At 38.5% G+C, this 21,466-nt stretch overlaps 4 protein-coding genes across 9 annotated transcripts; 2 read left to right on the top strand and 2 right to left on the bottom strand.

The window, feature by feature from the left end:
* Positions 1–1,564: 1,564 nt before the first annotated feature.
* LOC129722032 (SANT and BTB domain regulator of class switch recombination) lies at positions 1,565–4,436 on the top strand. Of its 2 annotated transcripts, XM_055675219.1 has the most exons (4): positions 1,565–1,734; positions 1,792–2,400; positions 2,458–3,385; positions 3,447–4,436. In XM_055675219.1, the coding sequence occupies exons 1-4, from the start codon at positions 1,598–1,600 to the stop codon at positions 4,119–4,121; spliced, it is 2,349 nt and encodes a 782-aa protein (XP_055531194.1). In that variant the 5' UTR covers positions 1,565–1,597; the 3' UTR covers positions 4,122–4,436. The 2 variants fall into 2 exon arrangements, with proteins under 2 accessions (XP_055531194.1, XP_055531193.1); XM_055675218.1 differs by having other exon boundaries at positions 1,565–2,400.
* Positions 4,408–8,240, bottom strand: LOC129722040 (ubiquitin-conjugating enzyme E2-22 kDa). The gene is made up of 3 exons (XM_055675232.1): positions 7,586–8,240; positions 6,194–6,346; positions 4,408–6,132 (listed from the first exon to the last, which is right to left on the bottom strand). Exons 1-3 carry the CDS (start codon positions 7,646–7,648, stop codon positions 5,749–5,751), a joined length of 600 nt encoding a protein of 199 aa, XP_055531207.1. The 5' UTR covers positions 7,649–8,240; the 3' UTR covers positions 4,408–5,748.
* Positions 6,667–19,580, top strand: LOC129722037 (ribose-phosphate pyrophosphokinase 1). Of its 5 annotated transcripts, XM_055675223.1 has the most exons (7): positions 6,667–6,910; positions 12,562–12,796; positions 14,900–15,083; positions 15,909–15,962; positions 18,030–18,128; positions 18,192–18,650; positions 18,850–19,580. In XM_055675223.1, the coding sequence occupies exons 1-7, from the start codon at positions 6,862–6,864 to the stop codon at positions 18,940–18,942; spliced, it is 1,173 nt and encodes a 390-aa protein (XP_055531198.1). In that variant the 5' UTR covers positions 6,667–6,861; the 3' UTR covers positions 18,943–19,580. The 5 variants fall into 5 exon arrangements, with proteins under 5 accessions (XP_055531198.1, XP_055531201.1, XP_055531200.1 ...); XM_055675226.1 differs by lacking the exon at positions 15,909–15,962; XM_055675225.1 differs by lacking the exon at positions 15,909–15,962 and having other exon boundaries at positions 14,900–15,092.
* A 64-nt stretch (positions 19,581–19,644) lies between these two features.
* On the bottom strand, positions 19,645–21,383 carry LOC129722036 (tubulin alpha-8 chain-like). The gene is made up of 2 exons (XM_055675222.1): positions 21,195–21,383; positions 19,645–21,084 (listed from the first exon to the last, which is right to left on the bottom strand). Exons 1-2 carry the CDS (start codon positions 21,195–21,197, stop codon positions 19,744–19,746), a joined length of 1,344 nt encoding a protein of 447 aa, XP_055531197.1. The 5' UTR covers positions 21,198–21,383; the 3' UTR covers positions 19,645–19,743.
* Between the last annotated feature and the right edge of the window lie 83 nt (positions 21,384–21,466).

Genomic DNA, 21,466 nt, shown 5'->3' with positions numbered 1-21,466 from the left:
AGAGCAGTGTGAGCCTTGGTGTGATTTATAGCGTTATTTTATAGCGAACAGACCATTTTACGAACTGACAGGTGTCACGGATCCTGCTGATATTGATGTTGCTTTTACGTGCGCTATGTGAGCGGTTCCGAGCTTTCTGTCAAAATTTCATTCATGAATTGAGTTCAGAAACGTCTCGTAAAATGGTTTATTTCTGCTGAGGAATAAAGAAACGACATCGCGATTTACGACGCAAGTAAGAAAGAGATGCCAGTTTTTTTTTTTGAACTAAGCACGTGCGGTGGTGGGTTGAAGCTGAAAAATTGGGTTGTTTATGGTTTAGCTACTCACGGATTTCCAATTTTTATATATCAAATGAAAGAATATAATGATGACATAAAAAACTGATATTGCGTGCTTCGGGCAGCACGCCAGGTCAAAATCGAGCGAATAAAGAAAGGGCTTTGACAACAGTTAGGTTACTTCCAGGTCAAAACGAGGGGAGCTGGTGAAATAAAGAACTTCGCTATAACACTTCGAGGAATGTGTAATAATGGCAAAGGAATACTGATGCCACTGTTTCTATACCATCCATCGGTACCATCGTCCTTGTTCTGATTCACGGCCGTATACAACTTTCGTACGGTCTTGGGCTAGCCTATGTTATTTCCCCGGGCTTGTATGTGACTAATTGTTTGGTCTCGTTTTCATTTCGTATGAGATTTTGGGTAACGAATGGTCGTGTCTTTTAGTCGGCCTGGATGGACCAAACTCTTAAACATAGTAGTATAACTTTGCAAAGTTTCCAAATTTCATTACACTTTGCAGTGCGAACAGAAAATCAGGCGAAACTGGATTCATACGCTAGAACTATTGCAAATAAAATATTGGAAAAGGGTTGCTCTATTCACTGCTTTTCGCACAAAAATTTCTTCAAAAAGAGTATAGATTTTTGTCAGTTTTAAAAAAATGCATATTGCATACATCATGATGCAAAGTTGCTCAAACGATTGATGTCATCTAACATACAAAGTTTCACTGAAATCCGAGCTGAAATCAAAAAAAAAAAACACTACCGAATCCTAGCTGCCAGCGGCTGAGAGAATCGGCGTAAAATCTTTCAAGGGAGCAATCAGCTGTTCAAAGCAGGGGGGATTTACCGCTGTCAAATTTCATATATGTGTGCGTTATCGCAGATCAACTCTGGTCCATGAAGTTTGTTGGTCCATGACGTTTGATAAATTACCAATGTGATGATAAAACATCATCAATTTTCGTTAAAAACTTGTTGCTGTTCCAAAATTTCACTACGGAACGCATTATTAATAGAAGTTTTCCGCGATTTCTCGAGTTTTGTTAAAAGAGAACGTTCCATTTTACTTCGATCAAAACGACAAAAAACAAAACATGCAGACGCCTTGTTGCCAAATGTGTTGGTCACGGTTTCACGATATTTGACAGATAGATTCCCCCTGGTTCAAAGCGTCTCCTTCGAGTTCAGAAACTTTTAAAACAAAACCTCTTTGGGCTGCATAGCACCAAGTACAAACAAAAACAGGTTAACCCACAGGGCACATGAATTCAAAATTTTGCAACACAGGAAACTGATACCGTTGCTATGGACACCTGCTTTATTTATGTGGATTATTTCCTGTTAGAAAAAAAAATCCAAGTTAAAATTTCCAGTGTTTTGTGCACGAAATTAAAGAAGCAAAGAGCAATGACGGATTGTGACCGAAACGAATCAATTTCTATGCATGACTTTTTAGAATTTTTGAAAATAACCTGTCAAGTAAACGATTCCTTCAACAGCAACAAGAAAAACCCTCCGCCCTTTGACTATAACCAACTGGCAAAAAATGAACTGGTGAACCAGATACATTCGGAAGCTGCAACCGGTAATCCAAACTTGCATGGAGCATCCCCGGCTCGTCGACAAACAACTAAAAAAGATAGCAAGGATGATGGTCAAAAAAAAAATTTCAAGAAAAAGTCTATTACGCATAGTAAATCACAAAAAAGTAAACAAGAAACTGTAGAAGTTCCAAACCGAGCTTTAGATGCTTTACTGAATGAAAAGTTAGATGAAGTACTGAACGAAGGTATTCTTGATTCGGTATTACCCTTTATTTGTCCATCCAGTACGTCAGGACCGACCGGATTTGGGTATCACAAAGGAGCTCATCCAAAGCTATCTCATCATCCGGTTATACAGGTTACTCCTAGTAGTAACAGTGCAACTTTGAAAAATCTTGCTGAAGGGACGTCGACCGATCATCCAGTTACAAGCAGCTTCAAAAAAACCAATCATCAATCAGGAGATGTTTCTCAAAATTTTCTGATTGCAAGTAGCACTTCCAAATTGGGAGCTAGAAGAAAGTCTTCAGTTTCTCAAATGTCAATTTCGGACAATCGTTCCGAGTGAGTATTGAAAATTTTTATATATGTCCTTAGTTTACCTTTCCGGTTTTGTTTAAGACCTGAGGTTATAATTCATGTGTGCGACGAAGTCAAAGGAACATCACGGGACTTTTCTTGTCCGCAGAAGCTACTGATCACGAAAATGGGATATTTTGCTGATGTTACTGCTGGTCAACGATTAGAAGACATGGACATCTCAGTGCATTGCGATTTGCAAATATTTGAGTGGCTTATGAAGTGGGTCAAGAAGGAATCCACCTCGCAGGAAGATTGGCCATCTCTTGATCCATCTAATGTGGTTCCAATCTTAGTTTCAGCAAGTTTTCTGCAAATGGAACCTTTGTTATTGGACTGCCTTTCCTTTTGTCATGCTCGGTTGAACGAAGTTGTGAGAGCATCATCTAATTTAGCCTGCCTCAACGACAGTATAATCACAAGGCTTGCAGCCATGTTTACAAATCTGGAGCTCGAAATGGTCAAGGATAAAAAAGATCGCATTGCGCCACGTCTTTGGACTAAGCTTATTCAGAGTCTTTGTGAGATTGAACCACAAGCACTGCGAGGTCACTACGCCACACTTGTTGGTATGTTTCGATGTCTACGCTGCGGAAAATATCTGACCCAAACCGTTAGTACATTTATACACTGCGTGCCACAAAATATTCGCCTGAATCGCTGGGGTCAACTAATAAGTTCACATGTGAAGGACCCTGCATGGAACATAACTAGCTATGTGGCGAGCCTTCATAAAGAGATGCGCTCGTGGCGCAAAGTGTACTGGCGTTTGTGGGGACACTGTCACTTTCTGTATTGTGCTATGTGTGATACCCATTTCGCGGTATATCAAATGCTTTGGTGTCAATATCATCCGGAGCAACCTCAGTTTTTAGGACCAGCGGCGGAAGGTCGAGTTCCGGGACCCGCAGGACGGTATCCATGCTGCGGTAAGCAGGCATATCGTTATGAAACTCTTCCTGGTCCTACGGTGAGATGCTACATTTGCTTTTTTCCATTTTAAAATTATTGATTTTGGTTTTATATTGCAGGGTTGCCAATATCGGGAACATACCGTACAGGCAGATACGGATCGCGATCGTTCGATTTTGCAGCTAGCAATGCAGGCTGCTGAGGGTGGTTGCTTGTATGAAACGGCTCCGTTCAAACCTCCCAACACCGTCAATGACCCATGGTGGAATGGTATAGGAATTTTACCGCATCGTTCGAGGCAGGGTTTACTGCCGACGTTCCATATTGAAGGTGATGCTCAACCCAGTCGATCCACTAGGAAATTTATAACACGCCAGCAGTCTCAGTCAATCGCCGAATCGGACACTGAATCCGACTCGGAAGACGCCGATAAATCAGGCACTATTCTTAGTCATTCTTCTAGTAGTAGTAGCGATGGCGAAGAGTCTGCTTACAGCAGTCCACGATCGTTTCGTCCAAAGAATCTCAAGCACAAACCAAAGCTTTCTTACGGTCGCCACTGGGCGGGAGACATGTCTGCTCGTAGCAATCAGGACAACCAGCGTGAGTTTGAAGAACGCGCTATGAAGCAGATTATTGCAATGGTTGGGAAGAAAACGGGTAGCGAACAGAATCAGCAATTCGTCACCTATCAGCAAGGTGGCACATTCATGAAGATTGAAGCTGACTGGAGAGAATCCATCAAGCAAAAAAATTTAGCCAGTGTTAAAGCCAAAGCAGGAACTATCAAATGATGACTGCTCATAGACTTACGCGAACGGTCACAGGAAAAATCATTTGGATAAGGATAGCATGATAATATTTGCAATCACATTATTTCCAAAGCACCTTTTGAATGTAAACTATCACAATTTCACAAAATCTTACATCTAATCGTGGCTATTAAGTTTTCTCGGTCTATCCATATTACATGCACCAGAGATCGAATTTAAGGCTAGTGTAGCCCACAGGAGTGTTCAATCTTCGTTACAAATATTTATGCTTGATAATAAATACTCAACTGAGAGTGGAAATCAACCATTTTTTGAAGAAATAGGCAAACAATTTTTATTGTAAACGAACGCAGCGGTAAAAAAAGTTATCATTTTTGTTGCTTTCTTGTATTCCGTCCTATAGTTTACAGATTTTCATAAGTTGTAAGTAGCGGTTTCGTTTTGGCGATTTTTGTATTTCTTGAAACTTTTACAGACAACTTCTTAAATCATATTTTCAATAATTGTGACTAAAACAATGCTCATGTGCCGCAAAATAAGGGTTCAAAACATTTGCATGTAATCGAAACAATTCTCGTGTAGCTCTACACTTTTCGCAATCACAATTTACTGGAGCGAATTTTAAGTACCAACTTTTCCAATACCAATTTTCAGTTTGTATTCGATTGCGTATGGGTATGTGCTAAGCGTGTTGAAACGGTTTGGAAGAATTGGCCAAAACTCGTTAAAAATTGTCATTGATTCGTATCCTTTTGCCTCACAATTTCGTGTTTTAAAAATTAAGGAAGGATACTCCGTGGAGCACATAATTTGTCTCTTGTACTCCGAAATAAAGGAACATCGTTAATTGCTATTCATTTCCATCGTTTTTCTTGCGATGGAGTCGCATTATAGTTCACTCAAATTGTTAAAACCCAAATTCGGACAATCAGCTCAAAATAATAAAATAATCAGTAGAAAACAGCCCCCATTAGTGATGTCCATAAAAGGGAACATAAGTGTTTCCACCTGTGCCGTCTTCTGTTGGGACTAGTACACGCTAACAAGGATTGTGAATAGCTGAATACAATGGTTAACCGGTATGCATTATCGTTTATACTATTTCAACTCAAATGTGTTTATGCTTATATACTTAATTTACTCAATTTACAGTTTACATAACAGGCATTTATCAAAATCACGCTCCGAACTAAATGATTGTGTGAATGTGAATGATTACAGATAGGCAAACGGCAACCGGCAAAACTTACTCCGCCGATTTTTTTACATTTTAAATGGATAGGAAACGTCAATGGTTTTCGAGTTTTTTTATTCAGTTTATATTAATACGATATCACCATTATTTTGCTGCAGCTCAAATCCCTAAAAAGTTCACTACGTACGCTCTCCTGTCTTTTTATAAAAGGAAGTTGCTTTTGCTTTTTACATGCACCTTACCTGTTTTTGTTGTAATTTTAGCATTTTATTTCCCATCGGATGACAATATAGACATTATTTTAAACCACCATTTTTCCAAATTGATTTCTGGTTGCCGAATTGTGGCGCTTTGTTTGAGTAAACGTGGATAATTTCAACAACAAATTGAACAAAAATAACATCGTGAGTGCTTTAAAAGACAAGAATCGATAGCATACCGAATTTGATAAAACTAACTGAACAATTGTTCGGAGGCGCGTTCCAGGTGCCAGTTGTGTCGCGAAAGCGCAGCACGTGCTTCGTAGTCTGCTACACCCATATCACGCAATCGTTGCACCTTTTGATCAAAGTCTACATTCCGACAAGGACCACCGGCGTACACGTTTGTCCAGTGCTTCGCGGTGAGGATAAACATTTCATGGTTATCTTTATACTGGGTAGCAACGACCGCATCTTGTGGATCATCCGGTTCTGCAGCGGCGAGTAATGCTTGCAACGAAAGCAGTACTGTCCGCAGAGTCATAGCAGCGGCCCAATTGTCTTTCAGTATATCCAAGCATATGGCTCCAGTTACAGATGAAATGTTTGGATGCCAGATTTTTGTGATGAATTTAACCTACGAGTGAGAAAAATAGAATAAAAATGAATCCAAAGGGACAATGGTAGGGCGTACATACCTTCGGGGGGTTGAACGGATAAGTTTCGGGTACTTTAATTTCCAGCAAAAATTTGCCACCCTCGTATGGCGTGTCAGGCGGACCGGCAATTTCCCCACGTAACTCGGTAAAATTATCATTGACTATGTCCAATTTTATGGAACACTGAACAATCTGTAATTTGAGATAAAAAACACTTAAATAGTAGAAATATAATACTACTTTAGTACTGAAGCTTCGTTGAACACAGGGAATAAATATTAGTATTCTTTGACAAATATAAAAACATTCATGGTATGTCTGCCTTCAAATTTAAACAGTCCCGTTCAGAAGATTTAATTTGTGTTATGTCTTTACCTAGTGCCATGATTTTTCATAATCAAGTTATCACTGATAATGCTGCGCACTCGTTGCTAAGCTTGCACATTGAAAATAATATTTACACTTTCCTCCATGGCTTGTGGGGACTCTAGTACTGTAAACAGCTTCGATCTAGCTTCAGATTAGCTGGAATGAGATTGTATTCTGAGGTTCACTGTAAAGTCGAAAAACTTCCAAGTGCTTCGTTAGTTTCCAGCAGGGTGTAAAAGCGTTCCACCGTCCAAATTCCAGTAGCTTATAGCATTTGTGCAGTTGTGTGATAAGCGCATTGGAAAAAAACATTTTGGAGGCTGATTGCAAGTCACGACATGAAGAACGGCAACAGCACCAGTGAATCGGAGACCGAGTTCGAACAAGGTATAGTAATTGTTAAAATCATTGTGAATGTTTGATTTGTATTTTGTTTGTATTTATAACATTTTCGCTAAAAGTATTTTATTCTGCTTGCTGGAACAAAAGTACCTAGTCGGCTAAACTTGAGCGATTTCAATATAAACGGTTTGGATATATTAAAATCACATCTATCTATAGTTATTTAGTAAAAAACTAACATTAATGATAACCGATTATAACTTGACAAATATATTTTCATTTTAGCAAACAACATTCCATCAAGTGCGGAATGTTGTTTATGCTAACAAACTGTTATTTATAAGCATACGAAAAACAAGCTTATTTGTATTCAACATACTACCCATTAAGACTGTGAAAAAACATTACGTCTGTAACTTTAGAAAAGCAAAACAATACAGAATACACGCAATAAAAAAATATTGCAATTAAAAAAAAGAACTTACTTTGTTATAGATTAGCAATCTAACAAAACGAATAGGTGTTTTCGTCAATAATATTCAACAAGGAAGTTATAAATATTTTCTCTCGTCAACCAAAAATAGTCAGGGTTGACATCTGTCACGAACTTATCCCGAAACTACTAAATCCAACAAGCAATACGGGTTATGCAATTTGTTCTCGGTCAGATTCCCCCGAATCGCCTGAAATGACGACATTGTCAAGCTGTCAACCACTCACCTCTTCACTTTTCAGAACTTCCTTAAATTCTCGCTTGATACGGGATACAGCCATATTCGCCATTTTACCTTCGTTTAGTCTGGAGAATGATAATCACAAGGGTTTTGGGTTCTATCTGGTTCTCCGACGGGCGCTTGAACCAGCAAAATTTAGCTAATCGTGTACGGCCCTAAGCAACAACGCAATTTGCTCCGAATCTGACGAGTTTTCGTGCCAGCAAAAACACACTTTAAATCAATCTTTCGCCACTATTCAAAACAAGAAGCAACCTTGTTTTTGACTTTTGTACTTCCTTCGTTCCCTGCTTGCAAATCGACGAGGTCTTCAGACTTCTTCTTTGTGGACGGTTTTCCTTTCTAGGGGCGCGCTATCGATGTTTGCGTTTGCGAATATTCGCACACAGTAGCAATTGTTTGATGTTTCGTGTTAGCTGTATTGGTGAACGGGAAGAGGACTTTGAAAGACCGATTATAGTATGGGAAGGTACAGTCTATTCCAAATCACTTCAGACTAATATTTATGATTGAACGCTTAGATTTTCAGATGAAGTTTCATTCAGAATCGAACAAAGGAGCAGTGGAATGGAATGAACAACGCTGAAAATTTTTATACCAATTGAAGACAGGTTGCTTTGAAAAAGCGTTGTCGTTCACTTGCAACAGGGTTGCCATATTTAATTTCTCCGCAGGAGTCAGGATATTTTATACACACTAATAAAACAATGTGTGCGAATACAGGCAAATATTATAATACTAATAATACACTGAAAAAAAAATCACACGCTCATACCAAATGCTCTTTACACATGAATACCAATAATCCAACCCAATCATTTTAACAGGTCGACCCATATCCATTTTAAATAGAATCCACGGCATTTTTACGAATTTTGGCATTTAACGCGTTTTAGCATTGAAATCTGAGTGTAAAAAGATTGATTTTAGTATGCATGACATGGCAAACCGAAGTGTAAGACACTTGATTTTGTACTGTGCAGTGAAACGCAAGTGTATTCCACTTAGATATGAAAAGTTTCATCTACAGTCGCCGTTCGATAACTGCAAAACTTTTAACTGCAACGCTTTTCAACTGCAAGACCGATAATTGCAACAACTTTGCAGTTATAGGACCGCAATCCGTCAAATCTGATGTCAAAGTCATATTTGACATTGAAGTGACAGATCTTGCGGGGGGATTCTAAATGCATTCGAAAATGAAAATTGTTGAATCTCTGTAAACATTTCATTTTCTTTCGATTTTTTTTTCGATTTCGTTTACTTGTTGTCTCTTTATCCTAGATGGGAGATTACAGATCTCCCCTATTATTCAATGAAGCAAAATCACCATGTATGTGGTTTACTTTCCGTAATTATTATAAGAGTTTTCTCTTATAATAATATCCCTTGTGCATTGTTTGGCTAGCTTTTACTACTTAGTGAGGCAGTGCATAGTAGATCACAAACAATATTTTGTGACCATGCGTTAAATAGACCATTTTACGCACCGACAGGTGTCACGGATCCTGCTGACATTGATGTTGCTTTTATTTGCGTTATGTCGGCGGTTCCGAGCTTTCTTTCAACATTTCATTCATGAATTGAGTTCAGAAACGTCTCGTAAAATAGTTTATTGTAGTGATGAACTTAATTTTATTTTTATTAAGTTACTAAAACACAATGAATTGTGATGCAAGTTGATTAATCAAAAAGCTTGCCTATTTTAGTTTTCTGCTATTTTTTGCCACTATTCCATTAAAAAAATACATTTCGACATCATTGAAAACAACAGTGGTAGTGACGGACCCCCTCTAAATTTTGGCATGTGTCAAGTGTTGTAGTTATCAAACGGCATTCGATAACTGCAATTTAAACATGTTGCAGTTATCGAACGACGACTGTATTAGCTCAGAAGTAAGTGGAATCCACTTGGCAGTAACGTTTTTTTTTTTCAATAGTTCTGCTGTTTGAAATAAAAAAGTCAGTGATATATGATTTTTTTTGACATTTCTTATCAAAACAAAAAACAATATACATACCCCTAAAACACCAAATATTTCAGTAAAAACTGAAGAAATGATGGTAAAACCACAGACAAACGTTCAAGCAAGAACAACATTGATCGAAAATTCCGTGTAAATTTTCAAAGAGAATTGCGTTATAAGTCACTTGTACATTAGCGCCGCCTAGTGACCTTAACACTACAATACATTTTTTTTTTCGCTGGTGTACGAGGCAGGCGTCACTGGTAGCGCTATCTGGGGTGCCATTGTGCAGCTCGATTCGAACGATTTTCACTATTTTCGAATACGTCTCATACTGCCAGTTTTACTTTAAGTTCAGAAGGAGCTGTCATTGCCATTTGTCCTTCGACTCATCTAACCCGCAAAGTCGAAAAAAATACAAAAAAAAACGAAACAACGCCCACAAGCGATCATTTAGTTTTGTTCGAGTTACTCGAAACGAAATGCGCAATGTCACCCTTGGTTACGAATTGCTACTACAAAAAACTTACCCAAGCTTGGAACTAAGCTTGGACGTCTGTCTGCGGAAAAACTCAAGGTTATTACAGAACAGTCGTTAATTTGATTGTTTTTGCAGGAATTCTGGTGTTATTACAGTTTACCGATTGATTGTTGCCAAAAATTACTGAACGACTTATTTTTGATTAAGTGTGGTCACCAGCGTTGCCAGGTCATTTTTTCAAAAATCTGGATAAGGTAAAAAAAAAAATCTGGAAGTCATTTCTTGGGGTGAAAGGTAAGTTCTTCGGATAAAAGTCTTGGGGTACGTAAAATTTGTGGTGACGAAATTGCAAAATTTCGCGCCAAATTTGAAGTGATGACCTTTTTGCGGAACAGAGAAAATAAAACCTGGATAAAATCTGGATCATTCATGAAAAATCTGGAGAATTGGACATCAAATCTGTCTACCTGGATACATGTTCAAAAATCTGGATAATCCAGCTAAATCTGGATACCTGGCAACGCTAGTGGTCACAGAGAACAGTCGTTCAAACCGTCATTTAACCGCAAGCGCTAATACTCGCGATATGTGGCGCGTCAGTGATAAACCAAGCACTGATATCGATACAATAATATTTATGCAGTGGAAATGGGCCCCAATACAGATGTCGTTAGTGTATTAACGTATTTTGATTCATATTTTTACACGATTTTAATTTTTTTTTATATAAACATGAATCTCTGTGGTGTGGTTGACTATTGTATCCGAAAAATCGGTAGTGTTGCTGAATTATGGGTTTCATTGTTTTTGGGCTTAATTTTCAGGAGATTGAACCGCAATGGCTCGGTAATATGCATTACCGAGCCCCATTCTAAAGTGTGCAAAAGTTTTATTGAAAATCGAGCTAGTAATTTGGAATTAATATTAACTGATGTCGTTTTCGTTTTCGCGGTGTACTACACTTTCTCCGTGCTATACTTTGCAGCTTCAAATAAAACATTTTCAGTGTCATTGCATTGGTATGCGTAATAATGGGATAGCTGTCAATTCGTTTTGTTTTGGTCATAATCGCATTCGTCATTTTGTCTCGTTTCCATTTCATATGTCCATCTCGCAAATGTGCTGAGAAAAAATTTACCTGACACTTTACCACGTGGAACGAAAACCAAAACAAACCAGTTTTGACACATACGTGTGAATGTGTTGGTAACTTCCTACAGCACACTCTGCTTTTTTCGGGTGTCATCAGTGACAGAAAAAGTGTAGGGAGAGACAGAAAAAGGGTAACACGAAAAATCAAATAAAACATTTTCGGTGTCAAAAGTGTCATTTGAGTGTAGTACACCGCGAAAACGAAAACGACATGAGTCAACGCAGTCCCAGTTTTCTCTAAACAATTCACGTTGAAGCTGTATAAATATAGAAAATAAAAACTTTAAGCCAGTGGTACAGATTTTTCCCGGAAATAGTACAGATGAAAAAGATTTTTGCAGCTCCCAGTACAGATGAAAATGTGGCAACACTGCCTCTGACATGTAAAACCCAGTTGCCAAAATGGCGGTTTTTTCATCGCTTATCTGTCTCTCTCTCTCTCTGAGTAACTCTAGTAGTAACTTACTGCAGCAATAGATCATTGTACACGAAAAATTACCTCACTTTTCTGACACTTCCCACGGGTTTGTTTACAAGGTGTTCTATTCACTTTTTATGCGATCGGAGTGAAAATGAATGATACAAGTACGAAAAAGATGGGAAAACTCTCCGCCTATGCGAATTCGTTACTGTGATCTTTTGGTTTGTTCTTGGAAACGTTATTTTAACAAGAAACTTCCGCTTTTCTATTCGAGCCGAAAATTTTTCTATGTAAACAAACCCCCGATAACTGTCAAATCTCTTCCTTCTTCTTGTTTTGTTACGTCATCGTGCAATGATCTCTTTAGCAACATTGAAAAACGAATGGCAATATTAAAAGTGTATTGAATAAGTTTAATTGCAAACATCGACTCAAAAAGCAACCGCTAGAGATTTTTGTGTTTTGTAAATTGTTGTTCCTTTTTCTTGTTGTCATGGTATTTTTTCTCGTGAATTGAAATGTTATTGGTATTGTTAAAATAATCATGTATAGGTATATTTTGCACCAGTTTATTTTTCTCTGTGTAGAGGTTTCGACCAACTTCGCAAAATATTTACCGTTTTCGAAATGTTTTAAACCGTATAAACGGTGTAACGCAGATGCTGATCCCGCAGGTTTAAACGTCAAAGTGCTGACGCTTATCAAAAAATTTAGCACATGGTTTGTTGTTTGCCTGAAGCAGTTACTGTCATCATTAGCATACCTAACATGTTGTGCTTGTTGGCTAGTGAGAACGGCACAACCACACGCTTGTGGAAATCCCGTTTTGTACCTTCATAGGCCTGTGTGTGTCCGTTCCACTCGCATACTTTATCACTTTACAGACCAGTACACCAATCGACCGACTGCGAGCTCAGCTCTTATTTAATTTGATACCGTAGATTGTGTGATGCCAGTCAGATCGTCAAAACCGATTCGCGCCAGAAGTCTCATCCGAAACAACTTGGAGAAGTCCAGCAGCAACATCGAGCAGCAACAGCTCCTGCAGTCTAGAATGCCGAACATCAAGGTTTTCTCCGGCTCATCCCATCCGGATTTGGCTTCGCGTATTGTGGACCGTCTGGGAATCGACCTTGGGAAGGTGGTTACAAAAAAGTTCAGCAATCTGGAAACATGGTAAGCTCTTTTTTCGTTCTCTAGCATGTTTGTCGTGTTCAGGTTGGGTTTGCCCTAATGTTTCAAAGTTATCGATCAAACAAATTCCGTAAGTCTGAAGTGCAGTGGCTAATATTGTTCAAAAGTCCATTGGATAGGAAAAATAGAGCAAACAAAAATGGCAGAAGCTTTAAAAATATAATTCACTTAACCTTGAAGTGTGACAACTAGTTGACTTTTGCTAACCGCGATGAGTACCTGCTAGGGTATAATACTACAAAGATATAAGTCAGTCGAGAATTGGGATTGGCAAGCGGTGCTTCACCTGTTCAACTTTTTAGCAGAATGCTAGTAGAAAATGGTGGGAGTCTCCCCCGTTGTCCAGGTAGTTTCTGTGATGTGATTTGATGCTGTGTTCTGTGATAGTTAGAAATTCACCTGTGATTTAGCAAAATCAATTCCATTGACTAATTGAACGATGATATAGACTCTTGAAAATCGTAATGGCTACGAAAAATTACTTTCAAGATACAGTATGATGTAATGAAGTTTTTCTTCTGACAAATATGTTCCAAGCCCACCCGATTGTAAATCATTGCCGGCTAAATAAGAAAACAAGACATCAAGTCTACGTACAGAATCAAATGTGATGCAATGAACATTAGGAAGGGATCCAAAACTGGTTGGCACATTCACAATTTCATGCCACTTTGTACGCACACGTCTGTTTTTCTAGACGACGTTGTAACCTGTACGTTTGGCGTTGAAGTAAAGGATTGACATAAGCTTGTGGTCATCCTGTTAGATTCCGGAACAACGCGGTGGCCGTTCCGCTCGGCGTAGATATGTTTGTATGAGGGCAATTTAAAATTTCTACATGTTTACTCACGACTGTTTGGGTTCTGCTGTGTATGATAAGCTTATGTGCGTAGCACGTGTCGCTGAGCCTTCTCAAGTTGTTGCTATCTTTGCAGTGATGGTAGAAATTTCATTGAGTTAAATTACATGCTTGATTGTGTATGGCGACTTAAGAACCGACTGTGTAGATATTATAGACAGAGTATGGATCCCGTGTTTCTCTGCAGAGTCAAATAAAAAATGGCTTGCGAATCGAACCATGGTAAGGTAGCTGCACTGATTGTGATACTTTGAAGCGTTTGGAAATAGACCAAATCTTTAATAAAATTATCTTAATTGAAAAAGTTGAGCTGGAACGTGTGCAGTTCAACCATTAATATATCATTCATGTCAATTTCCCAAGTCATTGACCGAATCCTCTCAGATTAGTAACTTTACGTATTTGAATTCCAAAAAAAATCTGCATTTTCTCCAATTGATCTACTCAAATCTGTAGGATTTGTGAAATTATGTTTTTATAATTAGGTTTTTCATAAAAAATTACACCACTTAAAAGAATACAATGAAAAAAGTTTGAGTGTATAGATTAAAATACATTTATTTCAGTTTTTGGTTTTAAATTCTCAAACCTTTTTAAAGAAGATAGTAAATATCAAACTAGACGAGTGAAGGACAGGAGTGTTTGCCCTACTTTTTCATTGATTCAGACGAAATATATCGAGTACAATGTCAGAAAACTTTATCAGAGCTTTCTTTTTTCTATTGAGTTAAGAGTAAAAAACTGCTACTATCATTTGGATAGTAATATCTTCTGTTTAATTTATAAAGTATAATAAGCTCTGTACCTCTCACAATTTCCAATAAGCTGCAGATGCTCCACATTACTAGGGGTGATATTTGCTGTGAAGGCTTGAGAAAACAATTTGTTGTAAATACACGAATGAATTCGCAAATGAATTCAAATATGTACATTAGTGGGCTACGCTATCGGGAAATATATTTTTGTAGTAATTCTCAACGCTACACATTGCGCAGCATCTGGATTCAGTTAGTTAACATTGGTCGAGTCCCATCGCATGCAAAACCAAATCGCGTATATTTATTGCCTTATCTCGTAACCCTAGTCTCGGCCAAATATTTGGCTAAAGTGATTTATTGCTAGCTAACGGGAAAGAAACAGCTTTCAGCAGTTTTTTTATGTAGTGAATCTCAATCGCAAACGTGCTAATATTGTGCCTACTAATTTTGGCTATTTACATATTACAGTGTCGAAATTGGCGAATCAGTTCGGGGTGAGGATGTCTACATTGTGCAATCCGGTTCCGGCGAGATCAACGATAACCTCATGGAAATGCTGATTATGATCAATGCGTGCAAGATTGCTTCGGCTTCGCGCGTGACTGCTGTAATACCGTGTTTCCCGTATGCTCGTCAGGATAAGAAGGACAAGGTAGGCCAGGCGAGTGTGATTTCAAGTGCTTCGATTGAATAGTTTATGATTTCCTAGCTAGAATGCTCACAGAAAAGCTTGCAAAGTTAAATCATATTTTTCGTTTGTTATATTACCAACCCATAGAATTTTTGTTTGTTGGTACGTGAAAATGTGGAAGTTTTTCTTGGTTTTGTTTTTTACCCTAAGGTGCATTTTTGTATCGTATGAAATTGTAACTGCAACTATACATTCCTTAGTAACTGATCATGCAAATGGAAAGCATTTGTCAATAAAAGCTAGTTGTAAACAACCCACTATCGTCGGAAGAGGTCAGTTCGGGAGGTTATCGATGTTACAGAGTTCTGAAGTTTTTTCTCATCAGTTTCATCGCCAGTGAACGTTGCACGTACAAAAATCCCTGGTGCGCATATATTGTTTATAGTCGATTGGTAAATCATCAATGACGTCAACAGTCGACGAATGATTAACTGGTGATGAAGGTAGTTGGGCTATTGATGCACTATTAACAGCCAGTGGCATGATAAGACATGTCCTTCTGTCAGATTGAAAACAGGCAGGCCTCTCCTAGCACCAATTTCGCTCTCAATGCGGTTGGCGATAACACTTGACCATGCACACTTCTATGCCAACAAACTCCGGATTACGTGTTGTGTACTACTACTATTCGTTGAATTTTAGATTATTATAGTTTACTTTTCAGTTCATTTCTTGTTTCATATAGTCTCCGCACATTGTCGCTTGTTTGTGTGGACTGCAAGCAAAAGCTGTATATGAATTGATGAAAATATTATTAATATTTTGATCTCCTACCGCCCCTCTTAGGCAGGCGATGATAAGCTGGCCATGTTGATGAAGACCAATGAGTGGAAGTTTCGGGTATTGATCGTTCCTGTTTACTATTTTCTCTTACACTTTATTTGTTTTCTACTCGTTTGAATCTTCATTGGTTTTTAATTCAGTTACCTTCGGTTGACTTTCATTTTCAGCATCAGTTCGTCGTTTAGAATAGTTTTACTAAAGGGGTCAAACCACCACACATTCGATCACATCCAGTATGTACAGTGTTTATTAATCATAACATCGATTAGAATTGTGTTTTATTGCGTTTATTTCGAAGTACAAAAAGTAAATGGAAAAGTTGCACGTTCGAAGGAAAGTGTCTACATTTTTGTTATAGAATTCATAGACAATTCATTGGTGAATAATGCGACTGGTAACTTAAGCTGTTTATTTTTTATGTGAAGTCTACGTCTGTTTATTTTGGTCGTGTCCTTGTTATATGATTCATTCATTTTTCAAAAATCTGATCATTAATCCATGTTACACATACATTACAACACAGATAAAAGATACATTTTGCACCATTTTAAGCAAAAAAAAATAATGTGCAAGTTTGGTAAAACAGTAACTCTCTTGAAAAAGTAGAGAATTGAAAGTTTATCTGGGCAAAGAAATATTAAGTTGGTTGCCTGAAAAAGGCCGTCGCTTCTAATGGCAGGTCGACGGCCGATTTTAGCAGCAGACACCTTTAAATTAATAGTTCCCCATTTAATATATATTTTTTTCGCATGCCTTTGAGAAAGTTAATAATAGATGATTGAGAAATAACAAATTCGGATTTTTCTAGATAATTTAGAGAATCATTTCACAAAAAAAAAAAATCAAAATCGAAAGACAGGTTACGGAAACAGCCATGTTTCGTAATTTCCAGTTAGAATGTTTAGCCTCTACACCTGGGAAAATAGTTTATAAAAGTGAACTTTCTTGAAACAATCCATACCTATTTAATACCATTATTTTATTATTTTTCTAAAAATATGAAAATAAAAGGTCTATTATTATAGTTAAGAGATTTTTTTTTTATTTGCGAAAATTGTAGGAGTTCCCAAATGATAACAAAAGAAAAAAAAAACAAAACAAAATACCTATTCTTGTTATCTCTTTTCATAAATTTGTCTAAAATTATCTTTCTTCAAAAGCCAAAAAAAATCAGCAAAATTTCATTGAAATTTAAGTAGGCCGGGATAACATGGCGTCTCTTCGGGAATTATATTTTCTTTCCGAGTATCCATCCATACTTATCCAAACACGTATGCGACTGTGTTTTACCGTATATTTTAAGTAGTTTCTTTACTAAGTACCACTATAATTGCAGTCCTCAATTTGCAGTATGTAAGCTGTTGATAATTGTTTCCACATTTTTGGCGCAAGGTAACAGACATTTCGGAAAGCGTTTTTTGAATTTTGCTTTGCAGCAGCCATATTATCGTTAGTTCCCCGAAGTTTCTAATGTTAGTTCTTTCTGTGAATTACACATTTTACCCTCTAGGATTACGTTCCAGATATGTACATTGTGAGTAATAAAATAGCAACGCATTAGTGGCACGTATTTTTATTTACGCAGGCAGTGTGAATTTGATTCGGAAAGTGTCCTGCTAAAGTTTCCCCTTAAGTTTCCAAACTAAAAGTGCACCTGTGTTTGCAGCAACTGCAAAGGCTTCCTCATATCCCTTTTGTTTCCTGTTTTCCTTATCCTATCAATAATGTAGATAGTTTTTTTTCTGAGTGGTTTCAAACAATTTGCGTGTGAATTGTTCTCACTATCTCAAACAGGATAGTAACGTGCCCTGTGTGTGCACTCTCGTAGATGAAGTAACGAATGGGCACGAAAAAAGTACTATCGGCTCACAGAGTCACGTAGTGTCTCGCGAGTTATTACTTCGAAACTCATTTTCATTGGGCACTCATTAAAATTGCATGTAGGGATTCAACTCATTCGTGTGTATTTTTTTGAACAATTCGGGTGATCTAATCAGTATAAATTTGCGGTAAACTAACTGGAATTGCATTTAAGTTGGGTTTTGTTGTCGAAAATGTGGCCAATTCTAATGACTAACATAAAATAATATTTAACCATTTTTTCTGAAATTTTTCTGTTTGCAGAGCCGTGCCCCAATCTCGGCCAAGCTGGTAGCAAACATGTTATCGGTGGCAGGAGCCGACCATATTATAACGATGGATCTACATGCTTCACAGATCCAGGTATGATTGGAATGGTGCTAATTGCGAATCGATTCACAATAATTCCTTTTTTTGTTGTTGCAGGGTTTCTTCGATATCCCGGTGGATAATTTATACGCAGAACCGGCAGTGCTCAAGTGGATACGGGAAAATATTGCCGAATGGCGAAATTCGATCATTGTTTCACCGGACGCCGGTGGCGCGAAGCGCGTAACGTCAATCGCTGATCGATTGAATGTAGAATTCGCGCTCATCCACAAGGAACGGAAAAAGGCAAACGAGGTCGCCTCGATGGTGCTGGTAGGTGACGTGAAAGACCGGGTTGCGATCCTGGTGGATGATATGGCTGATACTTGCGGCACAATTGTCCATGCCGCTGACAAGCTGGTCGAGGCGGGAGCAACAAAGGTGTACGCCATTCTGACGCACGGCATCTTCAGCGGGCCAGCCATCTCGCGAATAAATAATGCTTGCTTCGAGGCTGTAGTTGTAACGAACACCATACCACAGGACGGACATATGAAGGACTGTCCTAAAATTCAGGTAAGCATTACAACTTATAGGGGCCGTTTCTAAACCATGTGGTCATAAAGAGGGGGACGGGGGGGTTTGTAAAAAGACCACGAAAGTCCATAATTATACAATAAAAATATAAAAATAAAAAGTGATCAAAACATGACCACGTGGTTCAGGCACGGCCCCATAACTGCATTGAACATCGTTTTAATTGATTTCGTTACAGTGCATCGACGTGTCAATGATGTTCGCCGAGGCTGTCCGCCGTACCCATAATGGTGAGAGTGTCTCGTATTTGTTCTCAAACGTTCCTTACTAGAAGTTTTACACACAAGCAAAAAAATGGGGTATATTGTGGGACAGACAGTCAGGACTACAGGCCGGATTCAGTTTATTTTTGAGGTTTTTTTCTACTAGAATTATATTCTATTCGAACCAAGCAGTGTTTACACTAAATAGACGTATTGGGCTTGATCAAAGACTTACAATTATCTCATATCATTCTATTGAAATTCTAAATAAGTGATTATAAGTTGAAAAGTTGAGTCTTTCTCCAATTAAAATCCGATTAACTCGTTATCCGATATTTCGACGTGATATGGCAAAGCATGTCATAAAGCTGAACAAGGTATAATTGAGTGTCGAAAGCATTATTTTATTTTTTTTTGCAATCCAATCTTAGTTTTTCCCTTTTTACAATTGGATTGGCCTATCCTAAACCATTTTCTCTCTTGACTCGTGATGAAAAAAAAAAGATAAAGCAAAGCTGAGTTGAGCCATTTAGCGATAGGATTTAGTTTTAGCAACAAAGTTTTTCTTCTGGATTAGCCAGACATGCCTCGATGAAATCTGCTAATATTGATTTATGTGAAACAAATATTTTGTAAGGTACAAATATTCTAATTTTACGCTATTCAAAACGAAAAAAGTAGAAAATATAGTATTACATTAGTAAAACTGTGCTTTGATGGATATTTGTTTGGTCAGATGAGCAAATTGATTATGCCCCTTGGTGACAAGTAGCAAAGGATTTGTGAAGCAGTTTTTTTGAACGAACATTTATTTTTATTTAACACCAAACTAACACTTAAACAAACATTGAAACGAATAAAACCAACAACTAATATTCATCATTATCACTGGCACCGGCATCCGCCGTGTCGGCGGCGACCTCTTCGTAGTCCCGCTCTAGGGCGGCCAGGTCTTCGCGTGCTTCGGCGAATTCACCTTCTTCCATGCCTTCGCCCACGTACCAGTGAACGAAGGCCCGCTTCCGGTACATGAGATCGAATTTCACGTTCAGCCTCTCCCACGCACCGGAGATGGCCGTCGAATTGGACAGCATGCATACGGCCCGTTTTGGTTTGGCCAAATCACCACCAGGTAGGACAGAGGGTGCCTGTTGGTTGATACCGATCTTGAACCCGGTTGGGCACCAGTCTACGAATGTGATGTGACGTTTGGCCTTAATGACACCGATCGTGTTGTTGATATCCTTCGGTACGACATCACCTCTGTAGAGCAGACAGCATGCCATATATTTGCCAGTTCGAGGATCACATTTGACCAATGTATTTTGTTGGCTGAAGACGGCGTTTGTAATTTCCGAAATGGATGAACACTCATGTTTGGCTTTCGAAGCGGACAGCAGAGGAGCATACGAGACAAGAGGGAAGTGAACCCTAGGATAAGGTACCAAATTGGTTTGAAACTCGTTCAAGTCTACGTTCATCGTGCCTTTGAAGCGCAGGGAAGCTGTTACAGAAGAAACAACTTGTGCTACGAGCGTGTTCAAATGAAGGTAATCAGGACGACCAATTTGGAGGTTGTTCGCGCAGATGTCGTAGGTTGCTTCATTGTCAATCATAAAACAACAGTCGGACGAATCCATGGTAGTGTGGGTGGTTAACACGCTGTTGTAAGGCTCTACAACGGCTGTCGAGATCATCGGGGCAGGATAGACAGCAAACTCAAGTTTGCACTTCTTTCCATAGTCCAAAGCAATCTGATGCATCAGTAGTGAGGTGAACCCCGATCCTGTGCCGCCACCGAATGATCGAAAAATCAAAAACCCCTGTAGTCCGTCACATTGTTCGGATAGCTTCTGCAACGTTGATGACACCTGTTCGGCAAGCTGTTTACCCACGGTGTAGTGCCCTCTGGCATAGTTGTTGGCCGCATCTTCCTTGCCGGTAACCATATATAGTGGATGGTACAGCTGCCGGTAGGGGCCCGACTTGATTTCATTAATAACTGAATCCTCCAAATCGATAAACATGTTACGTGGCACAACACGCCCAGCGCGGGTATCATGGAAGAAGGTGGTCATATTCTCATCCACATTTAAACTAGGGTTCAGCGTTCCATCGGCTAGTACACCGTGCTCCAGCGAGAATAATGGCCAACAGGCATTGCCTATCTGGCACCCCGCCTGACCGACATGTATAGAGATAACCTCACGCTGAGGAAGAAATAGATGTAAAGTTTCAGTTGAATAAACTGTTGCACAGAATGTGATTAAGATGCTTTCTGTGCATGGCCATTTTGGTTAGTAGTGTTCGTTAAGCTTACCATTTTCAAGCAATCGATTATTTAAAAATATATTGTTAACTTTTATCACTTTGTAGTTATGAAATTATTAAAAATACACAAGTTACAGAAGGTCTTATAAAATTTTAACTCATATGCTTGGGTGCAATTTTTTATGTACTATCTATTCGATAGTTTCTATGATGAATGGCTAAGTGTTACCAACATTTACGGGTTGATTGGAAATCAGTTAGCTGCAGTTGTGGATTGCAAATCAGGAGTGGGGATATGTACATAGAAATGTCTTGATTTTT

Source organism: Wyeomyia smithii, chromosome 2 (assembly GCF_029784165.1).
Source record: "Wyeomyia smithii strain HCP4-BCI-WySm-NY-G18 chromosome 2, ASM2978416v1, whole genome shotgun sequence".
NCBI lineage: Eukaryota > Metazoa > Arthropoda > Insecta > Diptera > Culicidae > Wyeomyia > Wyeomyia smithii.
Note: the sequence above shows the minus strand (reverse complement) of the source record. Positions and strands in the feature narration are given on the sequence as shown.

Coding starts and splice junctions, on each gene's coding strand:
- LOC129722032 (XM_055675218.1), top strand. CDS start 1,598: ATGGACACCTGCTTTATTTATGTGGATTATTTCCTGTTAGAAAAAAAA. Junction 2,401..2,457: donor ATTTCGGACAATCGTTCCGA/GTGAGTATTGAA, acceptor GTTTTGTTTAAG/ACCTGAGGTTATAATTCATG. Junction 3,386..3,446: donor AAACTCTTCCTGGTCCTACG/GTGAGATGCTAC, acceptor TTTATATTGCAG/GGTTGCCAATATCGGGAACA.
- LOC129722037 (XM_055675223.1), top strand. CDS start 6,862: ATGAAGAACGGCAACAGCACCAGTGAATCGGAGACCGAGTTCGAACAA. Junction 15,963..18,029: donor CCAATGAGTGGAAGTTTCGG/GTATTGATCGTT, acceptor TTCTGTTTGCAG/AGCCGTGCCCCAATCTCGGC. Junction 18,651..18,849: donor AGGACTGTCCTAAAATTCAG/GTAAGCATTACA, acceptor ATTTCGTTACAG/TGCATCGACGTGTCAATGAT.
- LOC129722040 (XM_055675232.1), bottom strand. CDS start 7,648: ATGGCGAATATGGCTGTATCCCGTATCAAGCGAGAATTTAAGGAAGTT. Junction 6,347..7,585: donor AAGTTCTGAAAAGTGAAGAG/GTGAGTGGTTGA, acceptor CTCAAATTACAG/ATTGTTCAGTGTTCCATAAA. Junction 6,133..6,193: donor ATCCGTTCAACCCCCCGAAG/GTATGTACGCCC, acceptor TCTCACTCGTAG/GTTAAATTCATCACAAAAAT.